This window comes from Pan troglodytes, chromosome 10, assembly GCF_028858775.2.
Source record: "Pan troglodytes isolate AG18354 chromosome 10, NHGRI_mPanTro3-v2.0_pri, whole genome shotgun sequence".
In the NCBI taxonomy this organism is placed as follows: domain Eukaryota; kingdom Metazoa; phylum Chordata; class Mammalia; order Primates; family Hominidae; genus Pan; species Pan troglodytes.
This window is the reverse complement of record NC_072408.2, coordinates 19,211,228-19,229,482: the sequence shown is the minus strand read 5'-3', so window position 1 is coordinate 19,229,482 and position 18,255 is coordinate 19,211,228. Positions and strand designations below refer to the sequence as shown.

Sequence of the window (18,255 nt, the reverse complement as noted above, 5' to 3'; positions counted from 1 at the left end):
ACACCCGGCTAATTTTTTGTATTTTTTAGTGGAGACGGGGTTTCACCATGTTAGCCAGGATGGTCTCAATCTCCTGACCTCATGATCCGCCCGCCTTGGCCTCCCGGAGTGCTGGGATTACAGGCGTGAGCCACCGCGCCCAGCCAGCAACTCCTTTTAGTCTTGAGAAAAGCAGGGCAATTATGATTGAACACTAATAAGTTGGAAAGCTGAGGCACAACGCATGCCTTCTCTAAAGCCACTTTACAACATGAGAAGAGATGTACCACTCTGGACAAAAAGAAGAGAAAAACCAGGATGCGGGAGAGAAAGAAATCCCAGATGCCTACCTTCATGCTCCAAGCATTGCTCCACGTTAGAAAGACACCTGGACCACTGCTGGCTGTGCGAATCTTGGTATTCCAACGTCCTTTGACCCTGAGCAGAGACCTTGGCAGGCGTGCTCTGCGAATCTTCCTTCTCCACTACTCCAAAGAATGCTTTCCAAGAAGACTTTTTCTTGCCAAGGTTTATGGCCTTCTCACTGGATTGGGAATTTCTGCAAGGCCATGACACCTCTGTCCATGACTCATTTGCTGAACAATTCCCCAGGCCCCTCTGGGACAAAGTTCTTGTTCTCAGCAGCTTTGGTGAGAAGAGAGCAGGGGTGCTCTTGAAGACATGATGTCTGGTGTAGTAGGCGAGAATTTTGAATTCTATGGTGTTTAGGTCATCATCATCTAGGGGGATTTCTTCCAGGTCACACGCACTGGTGCTACACATGTTGGGCCTGTAACAACAAAGTCCACACTGTGCCCTTCTATGCAGGGCCACTTACTCTTTGCAGGTTAGGAGAGACAGGGGTGAAAACTCAGGAAACATTTATTGAACATCTATTGTGTTTGTGCTGGAGGGTAGAGAGGGAAAAGCCACAGTCTTACTGGGGTGGGAAGAGAGACATGGCCATAGATAACTCCACATAAAGAAAATTAACTGCCGGGTGCGGTGGCTCACACCTGTAATCCCAAAACTTTGGGAGGCCAAGGCGGGCGGATCATGAGGTCAGGAGTTCAAGACCAGCCTGGCCTATACAGTGAAACCCCGTCTCTACTAAAGATACAAAAATTAGCCAGGCATGGTGGCGCACGCCTGTAGACCCGGCTACTTGGGAGGCTGCGGCAGAAGAATCGCTTGAACCCAGGATTCGGGGGTTGTAGTGAGCTGAGATTGCGCCACCGCACTCCAGCCTGGCGACAGAGTGAGACTCCATCTCAAAAAACAAAAAACAAAAAACAAAAGAGAGAGAATGAACTAATGAACTAAGTAAGAGGTCTAACAGAGATGCAGATAGCCAGGTTAGAAGGCAGGGATAGGTGAGCTTCAAAGAAAGAGGCAAGTGAAAGCTTTTGGAAAGCTAGAAAGAGTTAGACAGGTGGGTGGATATTGGGGCTACAACAGGGTGGGCAGAGGGGAGATTATAGGTGAATTCAGAATGTGTTTGAAGAGTGGTGAGAGAACTGGGACAGCATACGTATGCAGTTTGCAAATAGCCAGGGCTTGAAAATAGTGGAGGGAAAATAAGTGAACTAGCACTTGGGTCCAGATTATGGTGGTCTTTGACTATCAGGCTGAAGCTTCGCATTTTCTCACGTTGATCAGTACATTTCAAAATGAGCTGTGGACTGTGGAGTTAAAGGTCTTGCTGGGGAGGTGGCAAAAGAGGGAGGCCAATTCAGGGAAGAGAAATGCCTGGGACCTGACCCTTCCCTTCCTCGGTTCCTTCTCCCTCTACCCTCTGCTTTAGCTTGTCCCGGCTTCTCTCTCCTCTCTCTCTGTCTTTCTTTTTTCTTACTATATTTGGTATGCCATGTAAGATTTCATCTGAAAAAAGCATCCTGTTATTTTATTTTACTTTTTACGAATTTGAAACACACTGATGGAGGCAATGGAGAGCTGTTCAAAGTTTTGAGTAGAGAGTGATGTGATCACAGGCATGTTTGAAAAAGATCAGTACAAGCACTAAAACAACAGGATGCAAGCATTTCGTCTTTATTTCCATACGAATAACAGGATAGATAAAGAACTGATTTTGTTCAATTTCCTTTGCTTAAGCTTACATGAAATAACTCCTTCTCTGGTTTCCTGCTAGGAAAGCAGTTCTTTTTGCTAATAATCTGTTTCCTTCTGCTGTCTGTTAAGGACTACATTTTCCTTTTAGTCTCAGATGCGAGAAAGCTCAGATCTACCGTGTGAAATGTCCCAGGCAGTGAGTGTATCAAGAATTAGCTTGGGCTTCTCAGTCTTACAGTCCCAAATTCAGATTGTGGCCATGCCAGTGACTAGTTTTGTGACCTGTGGCAGGTTACTCCATCTCTCCAAACATGAACTTCCTACAGGCAAATTGTAAATAATAATAGTCATCTTGCAGGGATATTGTAAGGGTGTAAGATACACAAGAGAAGTTCCTGCACAGAACCTGGCTCAAAAGTGGTAGCTATGTTTTTCTAGTTCAGCTGTTGTCCTAGGCCCCAGGCTCTCTCTCTTTTTTTTTTTTTTTTTTTTTTTTTTGAGACTCAATTTTGCTCTGTTGCCCAGGCTGGAGTGCAGATCATAGCTCACCACAGCCTCAACCTCCCCAGCTCAAGGGATTCTCTCACCTCAGCCCCTCAAGTAGCTGGGAACACAGGCACATGCCACCACACCTGGCTAATTTTTTTGTTTTGTTTTTTAGAGACAAGGTCTCGCTATGTTGCCCAGTCTGGTGCCAAACTCCTGGGCTCAAGTGATCCACCTGCCTCAGCCTCCCAAAGTGCTGAGATTACAGCCATGAGCTACCATGCCCGGCCTCAGGCTCCGTCTTACTATGGCTCTTAATAATGTTCCCTTCCCTTTCTGGTCCTAATTTAAGACCGTCTTTCGGCATGTAAGCTGGTGTGATGATAAAGAAGCTGCAGTAATATTAAGGGGATTGGCTGGCATGTTCCTCTTTTTCTCTCCACTGTACCCTGTCATACCAGGACCAAATTATAACGAAATGGGACAGTAACTGCAGACAGGGTTTGAGCCAATGTGAGGTGGTACAGACAAATTGGCCTGGGTGTCTGAAGGATGGATGGCCAGGGCTGGCTCAGCTTCTAACCTGCAACATCCTTGGGCAAGTCACGCCACCTTTTTGTTCCTCGGTGTCCACGTTGTTAGATAGATTAAGGATATTCTCTAACTTTTCCCCCTGGTTCTGCTATTGGAAGGAGGTGTAGGAGCTGAAATATCTCCCCTGAGGGCCTGCTGGATGCTGCCTTTTTCCATCACTGTCTCCTCTCCTTTACTTAGAAGAGGCTCACATTGGCTGATAGTGAAGCTGTTGATCTGAGGAACTGCTCCTTGGCCAGGCCCCAGGAAAGCAAGGGTCTCTGGCTAGGTGCGTTCTGATGGAAGTGAGCCTGGGAGGGATGCAGCGGGCTATGCCGCAACATCAGGTGATGCTGGAGGGGACAAAAATGGCCCTCCCAGTGCAGCAAAGGGCAAGTTGCAAAACCCACCAGACCAACTACACAGACACAATTACACAACTTCCAAGCCCCACAAACCTCCCACACATAACTGAATGTAAGCAAATGCTTGAGGAGTATGGCATGAAGTGGGGGTCATGACTGCAATCCTTCCTCCTCCTCTGCTGTTTCTTCACATTCCTGTCTTATTCCAGGGCTTGGACAATCTTTCTTCCCGCCACTGCTCCAATTTCACATTCACTTACATGCATTTCACTTACATGCAAATCGTTTGCTCTGTAAGGAGTCACGTCAATGTCTCCTCAAAGGTCATGTTCCTTACTGCTTTTCCACTTACCCCTTCCCGCTCCCCAATTCCATCCAATCCCACCCTCCCCCATGCATTTTCCGGGCATCCCACCCTCCCCCATGCATTTTCCGGGCATCCCACCCTCCCCCATGCATTTTCCGGGCATCCCACCCTCCCCCATGCATTTTCCGGGCATCCCACCCTCCCCTCATCCATCCTGCAGCACAGCCCTGTCCATTCTGCTTGTATTGGACATCTGGTGACCCTATACTCACCCCAGCTCCACTTCCCTGTTCCCAATGACCAATCTTGGTCTCACTAAAGGTGAGACAACCATTATGTGTCTCCTGATCCAAAAACATTGGATCCGAATCTGATCAAGCCTCTGGATCTAATGATCAGTTTACAGGAAATACAGGGGACAGAGAAATAAACTAATGACCACAAGAAGGCAGCTATCCAAATTCAGTATGTGGGAAGTTCTGCAAGACAAATGGCCGGTTTCTTCAACAAATAAATAGCACCAAAAAAAAGGTGAAGACAGAGAACTGCTACAGCTTAAAAGAGACATAAGAAACATATCCGGCAGGGCACGATGGCTCACGTCTGTAATCCTAGCACTTTGGGAGGCCAAGGCGGGTAGTTCACCAGAGGTCGGGAGTTTGAGACCAGCCTGACCAACATGGAGAAACCCCGTCTCTACTAAAAATACAAAATTAGCCAGGCATGGTGGCACATGCCTGCGATCCCAACTACTCAGGAGGCTGAGGCAGGAGAATCACTCGAACCCAGGAGGCGGAGGTTGCAGTGAGCCGAGATCACGCCATTGCATCCAGCCTGGGCAACAACAGCGAAACTCCGTCTCAAAAAAAAAAAAAAAAAAAAGAAAGAATAGAAACATATCAGGCAGGGCACAATCGTTCACACCTGTAATCCCAGCACTTTGGGAGGCAGGAGTTCAAGAGCAGCCTGGCCAACATGGTGAAACCCTGTCTCTAAAAAAATACAAAAATTAGCTGGGCATGATGGCAGGTGCCTGTAATTCCAGTGAGTTGGGAGACTGCGACAGGAGAATCACTTGAACCCGGGAGGCAAAGGTTGCAGTGAGCGGGGATCGCGCCATTGCACTCCAGCCTGGGTGACACACGGAGACTCTGTCTCAAAAATAAATAAATAAATAAAAAGAAAAAAAAGAAACATATTAAAAAAAAAGAGACATCAATTAGATGTCATGAGTGGATCTTTATTAAATCATAATTCAAACATACTGTATAAAGATGTAGATATCTTTGAGATGATAGAGAACTAAACACGGTGTATGTTTTAGATGATATTAAGGAAGTATTGATCATCTTGGCTGGCACCGTAGCTCACACCTGTAATCCCACCACCTTAGGAGGCCAAGGTGGGAGGATCACTTGAGGCCTGGATTTGGAGACCAGTCTAGGCAACAAAGTAAGATCCCATCCCTATTTTTTAAAATTTAAAAATTAAAACATTTTTTAAAAAGATAATCTCATTAAATGTGGTAACATTGCCATTAAAAAGTACATATCTGGGCTGGGCGCGGTGGCTCACGCCTGTAATCCTAGCACTTTGGGAGGCTGAGGTGGGCAGATCACTTGAGGTCAGGAGTTCAAGACAAGCCTGGCCAACATGGTGAAACTTTGTCTCTACTAAAAATACAAAAATTAGCCAGGTGTGGTGGCACATGCCTGTAATCCTAGCTACTTGGGAGGCTGAGGCTGGAGAATCACTTGAACCCAGGAGGTAGAAGTTGCAGTGAGCTGAGATGGTGCCACTGCACTAACAGAGTCAGATTCCGTCTCAAAAAAAAAAAAAAAAAAAAAACAAAGAAAAAAAGAAAAAGGTACATATCTTCAAGTATATATAGTGTACATGTATATAAAAACAAAGTAGACATACTGTAAGATATGAAGGCGGGACTTTGGCTGGCTTCCCCAGCACCTAGAGTAGAGCTTGATGCTCTACTGACTGAGCTATCTGGGCTCTCTAGAATAGTGCTTGATACATGGTAGGTGCTCAAATATCTGATGACTGACTGAATGAATGATTATAGGACTGCCAGACACATTCAGAATACAGGACACATTCGGTCACATTTGAAGTTCAGATAAAGGGCAAATAATTTTTTAGTATATGTCCCAAATATCATGAGACTAATATATAATAAATATTAGTATATGTCTCAAATAAAATATTATATGTTAAAAAACACTTATATTTGTTATTTATCTGAAATTCAAACATAACTGGCTGTCTTGCATTCTTGCTTGCTAACTCTGGCCACCCTAGGAGTGGAAGCTGTTGCTGAGACACACTGAGACCTGAGGTGCGTGCAAGCAGGCAAAGTGGGCCACCAAGCGGGATGAGGTCAGAATTAGGTGCGGCAGACTTGGTGGGGAAAAGGCTGAGTCTAGCAAGAGACCAGACATGGAATTTCTCAGGAGAGGATTCATGAGGCTTTTGACTCAAGGCTTCCTTTTGGACAGAGTGGCTCAGGGCACTGCAGGCCAGATGTGCACCCTGGTCCTTCAGGAACTGTGTCCTTGGGTAGGAGGCTGTGCGCCCTCGTCAAGCCAGTAACACTGTGCTGCTGAAGAAATTTCCATGTATGTTAAAAAAAATCTAGACCTTTTTAATCTAACGCGAGGGCTTTAAAATTGTGTGTGTGTGTGTGCGCGTGCATGCATGTTTGTGTGTGCGTGTGCGTGTGTGTGCATGTGGCGGGGGGAGTATTGTCGCTGGAGAGAGGGCTTCTTTAAGAAACAACCTTGCTAATGCTATTTCAGCAGCAACATCAGAAATCGGGGAACCACTGAGGTCAAGACAGAGTACTTAGTCCTTCCATTTAGTAAAATGTGAGATTTTTGTTGTCTTACAGGCTAGAAAGGCTGTGACTTGGCCCAGTCGACAGGCAAAGCTAAGAATGAGAGAGGATGAGAGAGAGGAGAAAGAACAGTGCTCAGGAGCCAGCCCCGGAAGGAGGCTACCCTAGCAGAGGGAGCGGGGGCCTCTGCCACAAGAGCCTGGAGAGCAGGGAGCAAAAGAGAACAAATGGAGACAAAGGGGTAAGAGGGTTTAAATGTATTTAACAAATGTAGATGCCGGACCCAGTGGCTCACGCCTGTAATCCCAGCACTTTGGGAGGCCCAGGGAGCAGGATCACTTAAGCCCAGGAGTTCAAGACCAGCCTTGGCTCCGTCTCTACAAAAAATGAAAAAAATTAGCTGGGCGTGGTGGTGTGCACCTGCAGTCCCAGCCACTTGGGAGGCTGAGGGGGGAGAATCGCTTGAGCCTGGGAGTTGGAGGCTGCAGTGAGCTATGATCATGACAGTGCACTCCAGCCTGGGTGGCAGAGGGAGACACTCTCTTAAGAAACAAAAATAAAGAAAAAAAAAAAAAACCCACCCACACAAACGCAGAGTTTTTGTTTCCTCTAATCCTTGTTATAAATTACTTGATTGTTCAGTTTATAGCTAAGTCTTACTTTCAAGCAGCAGCGATCGAGTATTATCACAGGTTAGATCCCTTCTGCTTTCAGCTCTTCCTACAGAAATTGTACTCTATACAAGAAGCCCAACTTTGGGGTTTATGGAAAAGTAAACCATAAGTTTTATGCTTATGTTGACAGAAGCCCTGGGTGGGGCCCCTGAATGCTGGTTCAGAACCTGGAGGGGAGATTTCCATTCCTGAGTGAGACCTGTGAGGCTTATTCTAATTCAGGGCAGCAGAGGACACAACCCTGCTTCACTGCCCTATGTTTACCTTCCTGATCCTTATCTATAACAAACCTGCACTCTCAGAAGCAAGGCTACAGAGGTTCTTTTCTTGGTCTCTTTCCCTCCCCGAGGTGGCCGGGGTCCTCCACGTCTGGCCCCAGCGTGTCCTCTGGGAACACTGGCTGCCTGGCCGGGTGTGCTGAGAGGCCGGCTGGGAAGGCCACACTGCAACGAACACCTACATTCCAGGTATTGACAGACGCACTGTCGCAGGGTTCTCGCTCTGCGGACTCACTTGTTGAGGTGAGATTTCACTTCCCTCCCGGTGGGTGGCAGCTAACGGATAAGCACACAGAGGAAACTGCAGCAAGCACCTCGTGTTTCCACACACAGAGGCGGCCACCACCCAGTGCCCCAGTTACGCTGGACACCTGGTTCGCTGTGCCTCTGCCTGTCCCAGCGGTGAGGGGTGTGGAGAATCCCTTGGCGGCTGTCCCAGCAGAAGAGCTGACTTCATGTACTCAGGACACACAGTTGAGGCCTGAGTGGATCTCGTGGGCACTGACACTCATCCCCACGGAGCCTCCCACAGCACATCCTAAGCTCAGCTTGGTTCTGTTGTCCGGAGCCTCCCGTTGTGCCCCTCTCCTCTCCCCCTCACTTCAGACCTCTCAGGGTCTTCGTGCCTTCTGCCTGGACTGTTCTTTAATACTAAAGGTGAAATGAGGAATGAGAGAAAGTGCCTTAACTTCCCACAATAGAAGCTGAATGCTAGACAGAGCCTCAGGTCATATTCGCCAGACAGAAGGTCCGAGGCTCTGATTGTGGAAAGAAGGGGACAGGGAGCTCAGGGAGGAGGGAGCTTTCTAGACGGGAGAGAGGAGGGAGAAGGGTCTTCCATTTACCTGTGCCTTAGACTCAAGGAATTCTCTGGGGGTCTAGACCTCCTGCGGATGACTGCCCAAGTTCCCACGAGGTACTCAGGACTCTGATCTCAAACCAGGAATTCCCATGCTGGCTTCAGTCCCTGAATCCTCGCGGTCTCCAGCTTGGGCAATGGTGTCCCTGGCCACGGAATGGCTGTCATGTCATTGCATACCTCCCCAGATACATAAGCAGAGAAGACTGAGTAACGTCACATACCTCAACCAGTAATGTGTTCTTAACTGAACGTCCCAAACCCTTTGTAGCAAAAGAGAAATGAAAGAGAAACCTAAATAACCTTTCTTCCTCTTTCCTGGAAACCCCGCTAAACTAGATTCTCAATGTCATTTTGTGTCCTGAGACTTACATGATAAGAACTTTGTAATAAACCCAGTAAAGAGCTCCCTGAATTAGACTGCCTCATTTGGCAAACAGCTAAAGACAAGGCCGTGTCCTCCTGCAAAGGCTGAGAATGAAGACTGGTGCCTCCTGGTGTTACCTGGTCTGGAAGCTGTCTGTGATTTCTTCTGCTTCAGGTCAGGTGGCAGTAAGGATATTTCTATACCTGAGTCTCTCTCCACGAAACTTAAGAGGAAACTTTCAACAGGTCTTCTTGGCTTGTCGTTTGGAAAGACTCAGGTAGTTTAGAGCCCCAGGCTCTAAACTTTCTTCAGGTTTAGGACTCAGGCTGAAAAGAGGCTTAAAGAAGGAGAACCACTTCCTTATTAAGCCCTGCCCCTGGCTTTTTAATTGAAGGAGGGGCTGATCTTTGCCCCTGTAATTTGACTCTAAAAGGAATTCTATATCCATTACCTAGCACTCTTCCTGCCCTTTGGGATAACTAGGTGGGTGTTCTGATACTTCTTTACTATCCTTATCAGTTGTTAGTTAAACAAATGTTTACTGACCGCCTAACATGGTACAGGTACTGTGCACATATTTAATCTTTTTTTTTTTTTTTTTTTTGAGACAGAGTTTCACTCTGTTGCCCAGGCTGGAGTGCAGTGGTGCGATCTTGGCGCACTGCAACCTCCGCCTCCTGGGTTCAAGCGATTCTCATATCTCAGCCTCCTGAGTTTCTGGGATTACAGGCTTGCACCAGCACGCCCGGCTAATTTTTGTATTTTTAGTAGAGACAGGGGTTTCACCATGTTGGTCTCGAACTCCTGGCCTCAGGTGGTCTGCCCTCCTCGGCCTCCCAAAGTGCTGGGATTACAGGCGTAAGCCACTGCGCCCGGCCCACATATTTAATCTTAACAACATTGAGAGGCAGGTGTTACGATTCCCATTGCACAGATGAGGAAACTGAGGCTCAGAGAGGTGAAGTATCTTGCTAGGGATCCCTATCAGTTGAGCTGAGATCCAAATCGTGCTCTTTCTGGCTTTACACTATATCATGTCACCTCTCCTATGTGACTCAAAGATTGTGTTCAAGTGGAACCACTGGAAAAGCGTTCAAAAAGGAATCTAAGCACAGCCATAGTAAAAACCACAAAAACCCACTGAAAGGCCAAATGTCATAATTTTAGAGATGGAATTCCCTATTATATGAAATAGGAAACAGTTACATCTGATTTTATGCTCTTTCCAGAGTCTTAAGTGAAATAGATATATATGTCCATGCTTGAGATCATAAACCCTGGACCGCTGGTCAAACTGTGACGATGAAGGAAGTGTGAATAGTGAAAGGGGAATTAATGCTATTTTCGTAAAAGTGGGGAAGAATCGGTCATTTAAATATTAGGCAAACAGATCCACAAGAGACAAACAGACGGTAGTTATGGGAAAGTTAGATATTTAGTAACTCGAGGTGAATTTTCACCGGCAAACTAATATTTTTTGCACCAGTGAGGTCAATGTAGATGGTATTAAAGAAATACTAAGAATGATTTTTCTCTTTTTATAAAAACTTGCCATCCTTTTTTTTTTTTTTTTTTTTTTTTTTTTGAGACGGAGTCTTGCTCTGTCACCCAGGCTGGAGTGCAGTGGCGCGATCTCGGCTCACTGCAAGCTCCACCTCCCGGGTTCACGCCATTCTCCTGCCTCAGCCTCCCAAGTAGCCGGGACTACAGGTGCCCGCCACCAAGCCTGGATAATTTTTTTTTTTTTTGTATTTTTAGCAGAGATGGGGTTTCACCATGTTAGCCAGGATGGCCTCGATCTCCTGACCTCCCGATCTGCCCGCCTCAGCCCCACAAAGTGCTGGGATTACAGGCGTGAGCCACCGCACCTGGCCAAAAACTTCCTATCTTTTTTTGGGGGGAGATGATGAGATATATTCACTGGAAACAATTCAAGAATAAACAGGGTCTGGCTCAGTGTCTCAAGCCTGTAAGCCTAGCATTTTGGGATGCTGAGGTGAGAGGATCACTTTGAAGCCAGGAGGATCACTTGAAGACCAGCCTGGGCAACATAGTGATGAGACAAGAGTTCTTCAGGACTGGTTTGCAAGGTACAGGTCACAAAGACCCCACTGATAAAATGACATGTAGTAAAGCAGCAGCCCAAATCTATCAAAACCAAGATGCGATGAAAGCAACCTCCGGTCGTCCTCACAGCTCATTATATGCCAATGATAATGCACTGGTGTGCTGAAAGACACTCACTCCTACCAGCCCCATGTCAGTTTACAAATGTTATGGCAATGTCCGGAAGTTACCCTATATTGTCTGAAATGGGAAAACCCTCAGTTCTGGGAACTCCCCACCTTTTTCCCAGAAAACTCACGAATAATTCACTTTTTGTTTAGCATATGATCAAGAAATACCCATATACTCAATCAAACAGCCCATGCCACTGCTCTGCCTATGGAGTAGCCCCCCTTTTATTCCTTAACTTGCTTAATAAGCTTGCTTTCATTTTACTTTGTTGACTCACTCTTGAATTCCTTCTTGTGGGAAGCCAAGAACCCATGTGGCCTCCCAGACTGAATCCCAATTTTGGGATTCACGCTGTGATAGTAAGACCCCATCTCTTAATTTTTTTTTTTTTAATTAGCCAGGCATGACTCACACATGTAGTGCTAGCTACTCAGGGGGCTGAGGTGGGAGGATCACTGGAGACCAGGTATTCAACACCAGCCAGACAACATAGCATGGTGGCACATGCCTGTAGTCCTAGCTACTTGGTAGTCTGAGGCAGAAAGATTGCTTGAGCCCAGGAGTTCAAGGGGGCAGCGAGCTAGGATCACGCTATTGTAGTTTAGCCTGGGCGACAGAGTAAGACCCTGTCTCAAAACAAAAACAAAAACCCTGTCTCAAAACAGACAAACAGAAAAACAAACAATAAAACCACAAAAGCATATAAGCAATAATAAAATCACATCACATAGTATGTCCATACTGGAGTTCTGAGTTACATAACTAAACAATGTTTGTTGCTGAAACCATTTAGAATCCTGAAGAGTCTTGGTCACGCACAGTGGCTCATACCTGCAATCCCAGCACTTTGGGAGGCTGAGGCAGGAGGACAGACTGTGTCCTGGAGTTTGAAACCAGCCTGGGCAACATGGTGATAACCCCATCACTACAAAAAAATAAAAAGTTAGCTGGGCGTGGTGGAGCACACCTGTAGTCTCAGCTACTCAGGAGACTGAGGTGGGAGGATTGCTTGAGCCTGGCAGGGGGCCGGGGGCTTGAGGCTGCAATGAGCCATGATGGCACCACTGCACTTAGCCTGGGTGACAGAGCCAGACCCTGTCTCAAAAAAAAAAAAAAAATCCTGAAAGGTTTTGGTAAAGCAACTATTAACACAGGGAAGGGGCAAACCCCACACGGAAGCTGAGGAGAGCAACTGTCCACATCTCATTCAACTATGTTATCTCCACGCCTAACAAGTTGGCCAGGGACAGGTCACAACACATGTTAGATATTAAACAGCAAAAGCAAAAACCACTTTTCTCCCGATTGTAAACATAGACATGCTGTTGTAGAAAACTTGTAAAACAGGGTCATAATAAGGATTGCCATAATGCAGTCATTCAGTGGGAAATGCTGCTAAAAATTTGGTGGACGTCCCTTCTTTTCTTTGAGAAAAAGGAGACACAGGACAAACTCTCTGCCCTCCTCCTCTCTATAAGGAAAGTCAGGATGATTCTTTTTTTTTCTTCAGACAGAGTCTCACTCTGTTCCCCAGGCTGGAGTGCAGTGGCACGATCTCGGCTCACTGCAACCTCTGCCTCCCGGGTTCAAGCTATTCTCCCACCTCAGTCTCCAGAGTAGTTGCAATTACAGGCATGTGCCACCACGACTGGCTCATTTTTGTATTTTTAATAAAGACGGGGTTTCACTATGTTGGCCAGACTGGTCTCCAACTCCTGAGCTCAAGATATTCGTCTGCCTCAGCCTCCCAAAAGTGCTGGGATTACAGGTGTGAGCCACCACGTCCAGCCATCATAACTTCTAATAAACTTATTTTGTAAATACAATTTTTTAGTGGCTACATCATTCTAGTGAATGATAGCACTAAAAATATTCATCCAGAGGAGAATCACTTGAACCCAGGAGGCAGAGGTTGCAGTGAGCTGGGATCACGCCACTGCACTCCAGCCTGGGTGACAGAGCGAGACTCAGTCTCCAAAAAAATCAAAATAAAAATCAAATCAAATCAAATAATCAGCCAGGCAACTATTTTTAAATGTTTTGTTTGTCACCAGGTGCGGTGGCTCATGCTTGTAATCCCAGCACTTTGGGAGGCCAAGGCAGGTAGATCACGAGGTCAGGAGATTGAGACCGTCCTGGCTAACACAGTGAAACCCCGTCTCTACTAAAAATACAAAAAATTAGCTAGGCATGGTGGTGGGTGCCTGTAGTCCCAGCTACTCAGGAGGCTGAGGCAGGAGAATGGCGTGAACCTGGGAGGCGGAGCTTGCAGTGAGCCGAGATTGCGCCACTCCAGCCTGGGCGACAGAGCGAGACTCTGTCTCAAAAAAAAAAAAAAAAAAAAAAAAAAAGTTTTGTTTGTCTTCAAGTGCTTACTGTTACAAATGATGCTGCAGGGTAGAGCTTTTCATCTTTGCTCACATTTTCTATTGTTTCCTGAGAAATGATGCCTGAGAGTGGAATTATTGGGTATGAATATTTTTGAAATTGTTATATATGCTTTGAATTCACTTTAATCTATGATTCTGGAATTGATTTATATCATCACTGGAAATATATCTTAGATAAAAATGCCTAAGAGTTTGAATAATATAGATAAAAAGCCCATCCTCAGGAAAATGTTGGGGTTTTTGCCCATCACTGAGTAACCAAAGAAGACTTGAAAGGCCAGATGAGCAGATTTTAGAGTGGATACCAGATTACTCTGGGGTTTGACATTTATCCTTGTTTTGATATCAATGATGAAACTCAATGAAATAGGATCAGAGTTGGAATGAAGCAACAAAAGGCTGTGACTGGTTGAAATGAAAGATTTGGGAAACGGAGCAGAGGAGAAGCACTATTCATTGTGAAGAACATCTGTGAAGGGGTCAAGATGCCACTCCCCAAAGTACAACACTTTAACCTTAAGATCATTTTGAGCTGAAGGCAATGAAGATGAAGCAGACACAAGAAAAACTCTCGGCCAGGTGCGGTGGCTCACGCCTGTAATTCCAACACTTTGGGAGGCCGAGGTGGGTGGATCATCTGAGGTCAGGAGTTCAAGACCAGCCTGGTCATCATGGCGAAACCCCGTCTCTACTAAAAATACAAAAATTAGCTGGGCATGGTGGTGGGTGCCTGTAATCTCAGCTACTCAGGAGGCTGAGGCAGGAGAACGCTTGAACCTGGGTGGCAGAGGTTGCAGTGAGCCAAGATTGTGCCACTGCACTCCAGCCTGGGCAACAGAGCGAGACTTCGCCTCAAAAAAAAAAAAAAAAAATGGAAAAAAAGAGAAACTCTCTGCTCCCCACGTCTCCCTACCAGGGAGGACAGGAAGATTCTCAATCACTGGAGACAACTCTGGACTCTTAAGCAGCCCAGAGATGGCGCTGGAGGAACCTACATAACCAACCTCACTAAGGCAATCTTTATCTTCCATTACTTTCCCCATCTACTTACCTTCCCACAGTTTGCCACCTCCAGAAGCCTAAAGCTCTTTCCCTTTGTCTTGTCACTTCTTTTTTTTTTTTTTTTTTTTTTTTTGAGATGGAGTCTCACTCTGTCGCCCAGCCTGGAGTGCAGTGGTGCAATCTCTGCTCACTGCAACCTCCGCCTCCTGGGTTCAAGCGATTCTCCTGCCTCAGCCTCCAGAGTAGCTTAGATTACAGGTGTACGCTATCATGCCCAGCTAATTTTTGTATTTTTAGTAGAGACAGGGTTTCTCCCTGCTGGCCAGGCTGGTCTCAAACTCCTGACTTCAAGTGATCCGCCTGCCTCGGCCTCCCAAAGTGCTGGGATTATATGCGTGAGCCACTCACTGCACCTGGCCTGTCTTGTCACTTTTTTACAAATTTATGTTTTTTTAAAAGGTGCTCTATAAGCCCAATTTCTGACCACTCCTTTGAGTTACTCATCATTGAGCGATCCTGTGTGTATGCATGTGTTAATAATAAACTTCTGTCTGTTTTTCTTTTGTTAATCTATCTATCGTCAGTCTAATTTGCAGGGCCCCAGCCAAAAAACCTAGGAGGGTAGAGGAAAAATAAATTTTCTTCTCCCCTATACCTGTAAGAAGATCCTCTAATTTGTGGTTTGAGTGAAGACAAAATAATAGAAGGATTGAAGTGATAGTGCTGTGTTGCTATAACTGGCCTGGCCAGAGACGAGATGGAGAAAGACGTTCTTAGTACAGAGATCACACCCTGCACCAAGGCAGGAGGTAATTGTGATAGGAGATCTGACTACCATGACTTCCATGGAAGACTCCTGATAAACATAGGTCATTTCACACTTGATGCTAATATCAACTCTTAAGTCAAAGGAAGCCACGGTGATAAACATTGTTCCATCCTTGCATTTGGCTGACAAAGAGGCACTGGTTGGTCTCATAGAAGCAATGGGAACCTTGGAGACAGAATGTTCATTTTACTGTAAAATTGGAGATGGTTGACAGAGAATTCTGAGCCTAGTTGGGCAAAATTTTTAGAGTAAAGATAGGCATGCTGTGGTGGCCATGGCTCCAAAGAGGCCTAACAATAATAGTTCTTATTTTACTGAGTCCATGTCAATTATTAACTCAGCTGTGTAGTAGGCACGACAGTTATGCCCATTTTACATATGAAGAAACTGAGATACAAAAGAGTTAAGTAGGTGGGATATGGTAGCTCACACCTGGAATCTCAGTGCTTTTGGGAAGCAGATTGCATGAGGCCAGGTGTTTGAGACTAGCCTGGGTAACATAGTGAGGCCCCATCTCTACAAAAAAAGAAAAAAAAAAATCAAAAAAATTAGCCAGGTATGGTACTGCATGCCTGTAGTCCCATACTCTGGAGGCTGAGGTGGGAGGATCACTTGAGCCCAGGAGTTCAAGGCTGCAGTGATCAAACCACTGCACTCCAGCCTGGGTGACAGAACTGTCTCAAAAAACAAACAGGCCACACGTGGTGGCTCATGCCTGTAATCCCAGCACTTTGGGAGTCTGAGGCAGGTGGATCACTTGAGGTCAGTTTCATGCGCGTCCGTGTGAACAGATTACTAAACAGGCTTTGTGTGGGCAACATGGCTGTTTATTTCACCTGGGTGCAGGCGGGCTGAGTCTGAAAAGAGAGTCAGCGAGGGGAGATGGGGTTTTACAGGATTTGGGTAGGTAAAGGAAAAAGGGGGGTTGTTCTCTGGCGGGCAGGAGTGGGGGTCACAAGGTACTCAGTGGGGGAGCTTTTGAGCCAGGACGAGCCAGGAGAAGGAATTTCACAAGACAATGTCATCAGTTAAGGCAGGAACAGGCCATTTTCACTTCTTTTGTGGTGGAATGTCATCAGTTAAGGCAGGAACTGGCCATCTGGATGTGTACGTGCAGGTCACAGGGGATATGATGGCTTAGCTTGGGCTCAGAGGCCTGACATTCCTGTCTTCTTATATTAATAAGAAAAATAAAACGAAATAGTGGTAAAGTGTTGGGACTGCGAAAATTTTTGGGGGTGGTATGGAGAGATAATGGGCGATGTTTCTCAGGGCTGCTTCAAGTGGGATTGGGGCGGCGTGGGAACCTAGAGTGGGAGAGATTAAGCTGAAGGAAGATTTTGTGGTAAGGGGTGATATTGTGGGGCTGTTAGAAGAAACATTTGTCATTTAGAATTATTGGTGATGGCCTGGATACAGTTTTGTATGAATTGAAAAACTAAATGGAATAAGAGAAGGAGAAAAACAGGTATAAAATGTCTAAGAATTGGGAGGACCTAGGACATCTGATTAGAGAGTGCCTAAGGAGATTCAGCATAGTCCTGCCAGCAAAGATTATTTATTTACTTCAAGATTAAGAGTGGCAGTTTGGGGATAGCACCAGGAGATATCAGTTGTGATGGCTTGGAGAAACAGTGTAAACTGGCAGTGTAAACAAGAGCAGGGCATGTATGAGTAGTTGAGAATGGTGAATAGGAGTATGACTAGACAGAAGATAGTAGGGATGACAAGTTTTTTGGGGCACAGTCTAAGTTGGTCTGCTGTCTGGAATGAGACTGGGGCCTAATATAAAGGAGCGTCTATATGGGAGCTCAAATGGGCTGTACCTTGTAGCATTCTGAGGACAGGCCTGAATTCTGAGAAGCGAAAGTGGTAAAAGTATTGTTCAGTCCTTTTTAAGTTGGTGGCTGAGCTTGGTGAGGTGTGTTTTTAAAAGACCTTTAGTCCGTTCTACTTTTCTTAAAGATGGAGGACCATAAGGGATATAAAGGTTTCACTGAATACTAAGAGCCTGAAAAACTGCTTGGCTGATTTGACTAATAAAGGCTGGTCTGTTATCAGACTGTATAGAGGTGGGAAGGCTAAACTGAGGAATTATGTCTGACTGAAGGGAAGAAATGACTCCGGTGGCCTTCTCAGACCCTGTAGGAAAGGCCTCTACTTATCTAGTGAAAGTGTCTACTTAGACTAAGAGGCATTTTAGTTATCTGACTCAGGGCATGTTGAGTAAAGTTAATTTGCCAGTCCTGGATGGGGGCAAATCCTCAAGCTTGATGTGTAGGGAAGGGAGGGGACCTGAATAATCCCTGAGGAGTAGTAGAATAGCAGATGGAACACTGAGAAGTTATTTCCTTGAGGATAGATTTCCACGATGGAAAGGAAATGAGAGGTTCTAAGAGGCGGGCTAGTGGCTAGTACTATAGCATAGCCTGCCTTTGCTGGTGTGTGGCAATTAGGCCTGGTGGAACTGCCATCAATAAATCAAGCGGGATCAGGGTGAGGTACAGGAAAGAAGGAAATATGGGGAAATGGGGTGAATGTCAGGTGGATCAGAGAGATACAGTCATGGGGGTCAGGTGTGGTATCAGGAATAATGTGGGAGGCCAGATTGAAGTCCGGGCCAGGAACAATGGTAACTGTGGGACTTAACAAAGAGTGAGTACAGCTGAAGGATCCAGGGAGCAGAAAGTATATGCATCAGGTATGAGGAAGAAAATAGATTTTGGAAGTTATGAGAAATGTAGAGAGTAAGTTGAGCATAGTTTGTGATTTTGAGGGCCTCTAAAAGTATTAGGGTGGCAGCAGCCGCTGCACGGAGACATGACAGCTAGGCTAAAACAGTAAGGTCAAGTTGTTTGCATAGAAAGGCTACAGGGTGCGGTCCTGGCTCTTGTGTAAGAATTCTGACTGCACTAACCATGCCTAGGAAGGAAAGGAGTTGTTTTGTAAGGGATTGAGGCTTGGGAGATTAATCGGACAGATCAGCAGGG

At 45.9% G+C, this 18,255-nt stretch overlaps 1 protein-coding gene across 3 annotated transcripts in view; it reads right to left on the bottom strand.

Annotated features, from left to right (window-relative positions):
• Window positions 1–18,255, bottom strand: part of BCL2L14 (BCL2 like 14) — a 49,837-nt gene that overhangs the window by 19,632 nt on the left and 11,950 nt on the right. Inside the window, exons 1-2 of one of the 3 annotated variants that reach the window (XM_009424784.5) lie at window positions 8,944–9,196; window positions 330–769 (exon numbers count right to left, since the gene is read on the bottom strand). In XM_009424784.5, coding sequence (XP_009423059.1) covers window positions 330–762 — 433 coding nt within the window. In that variant the 5' untranslated portion in view covers window positions 763–769; window positions 8,944–9,196. 3 annotated transcript variants of the gene reach the window in all.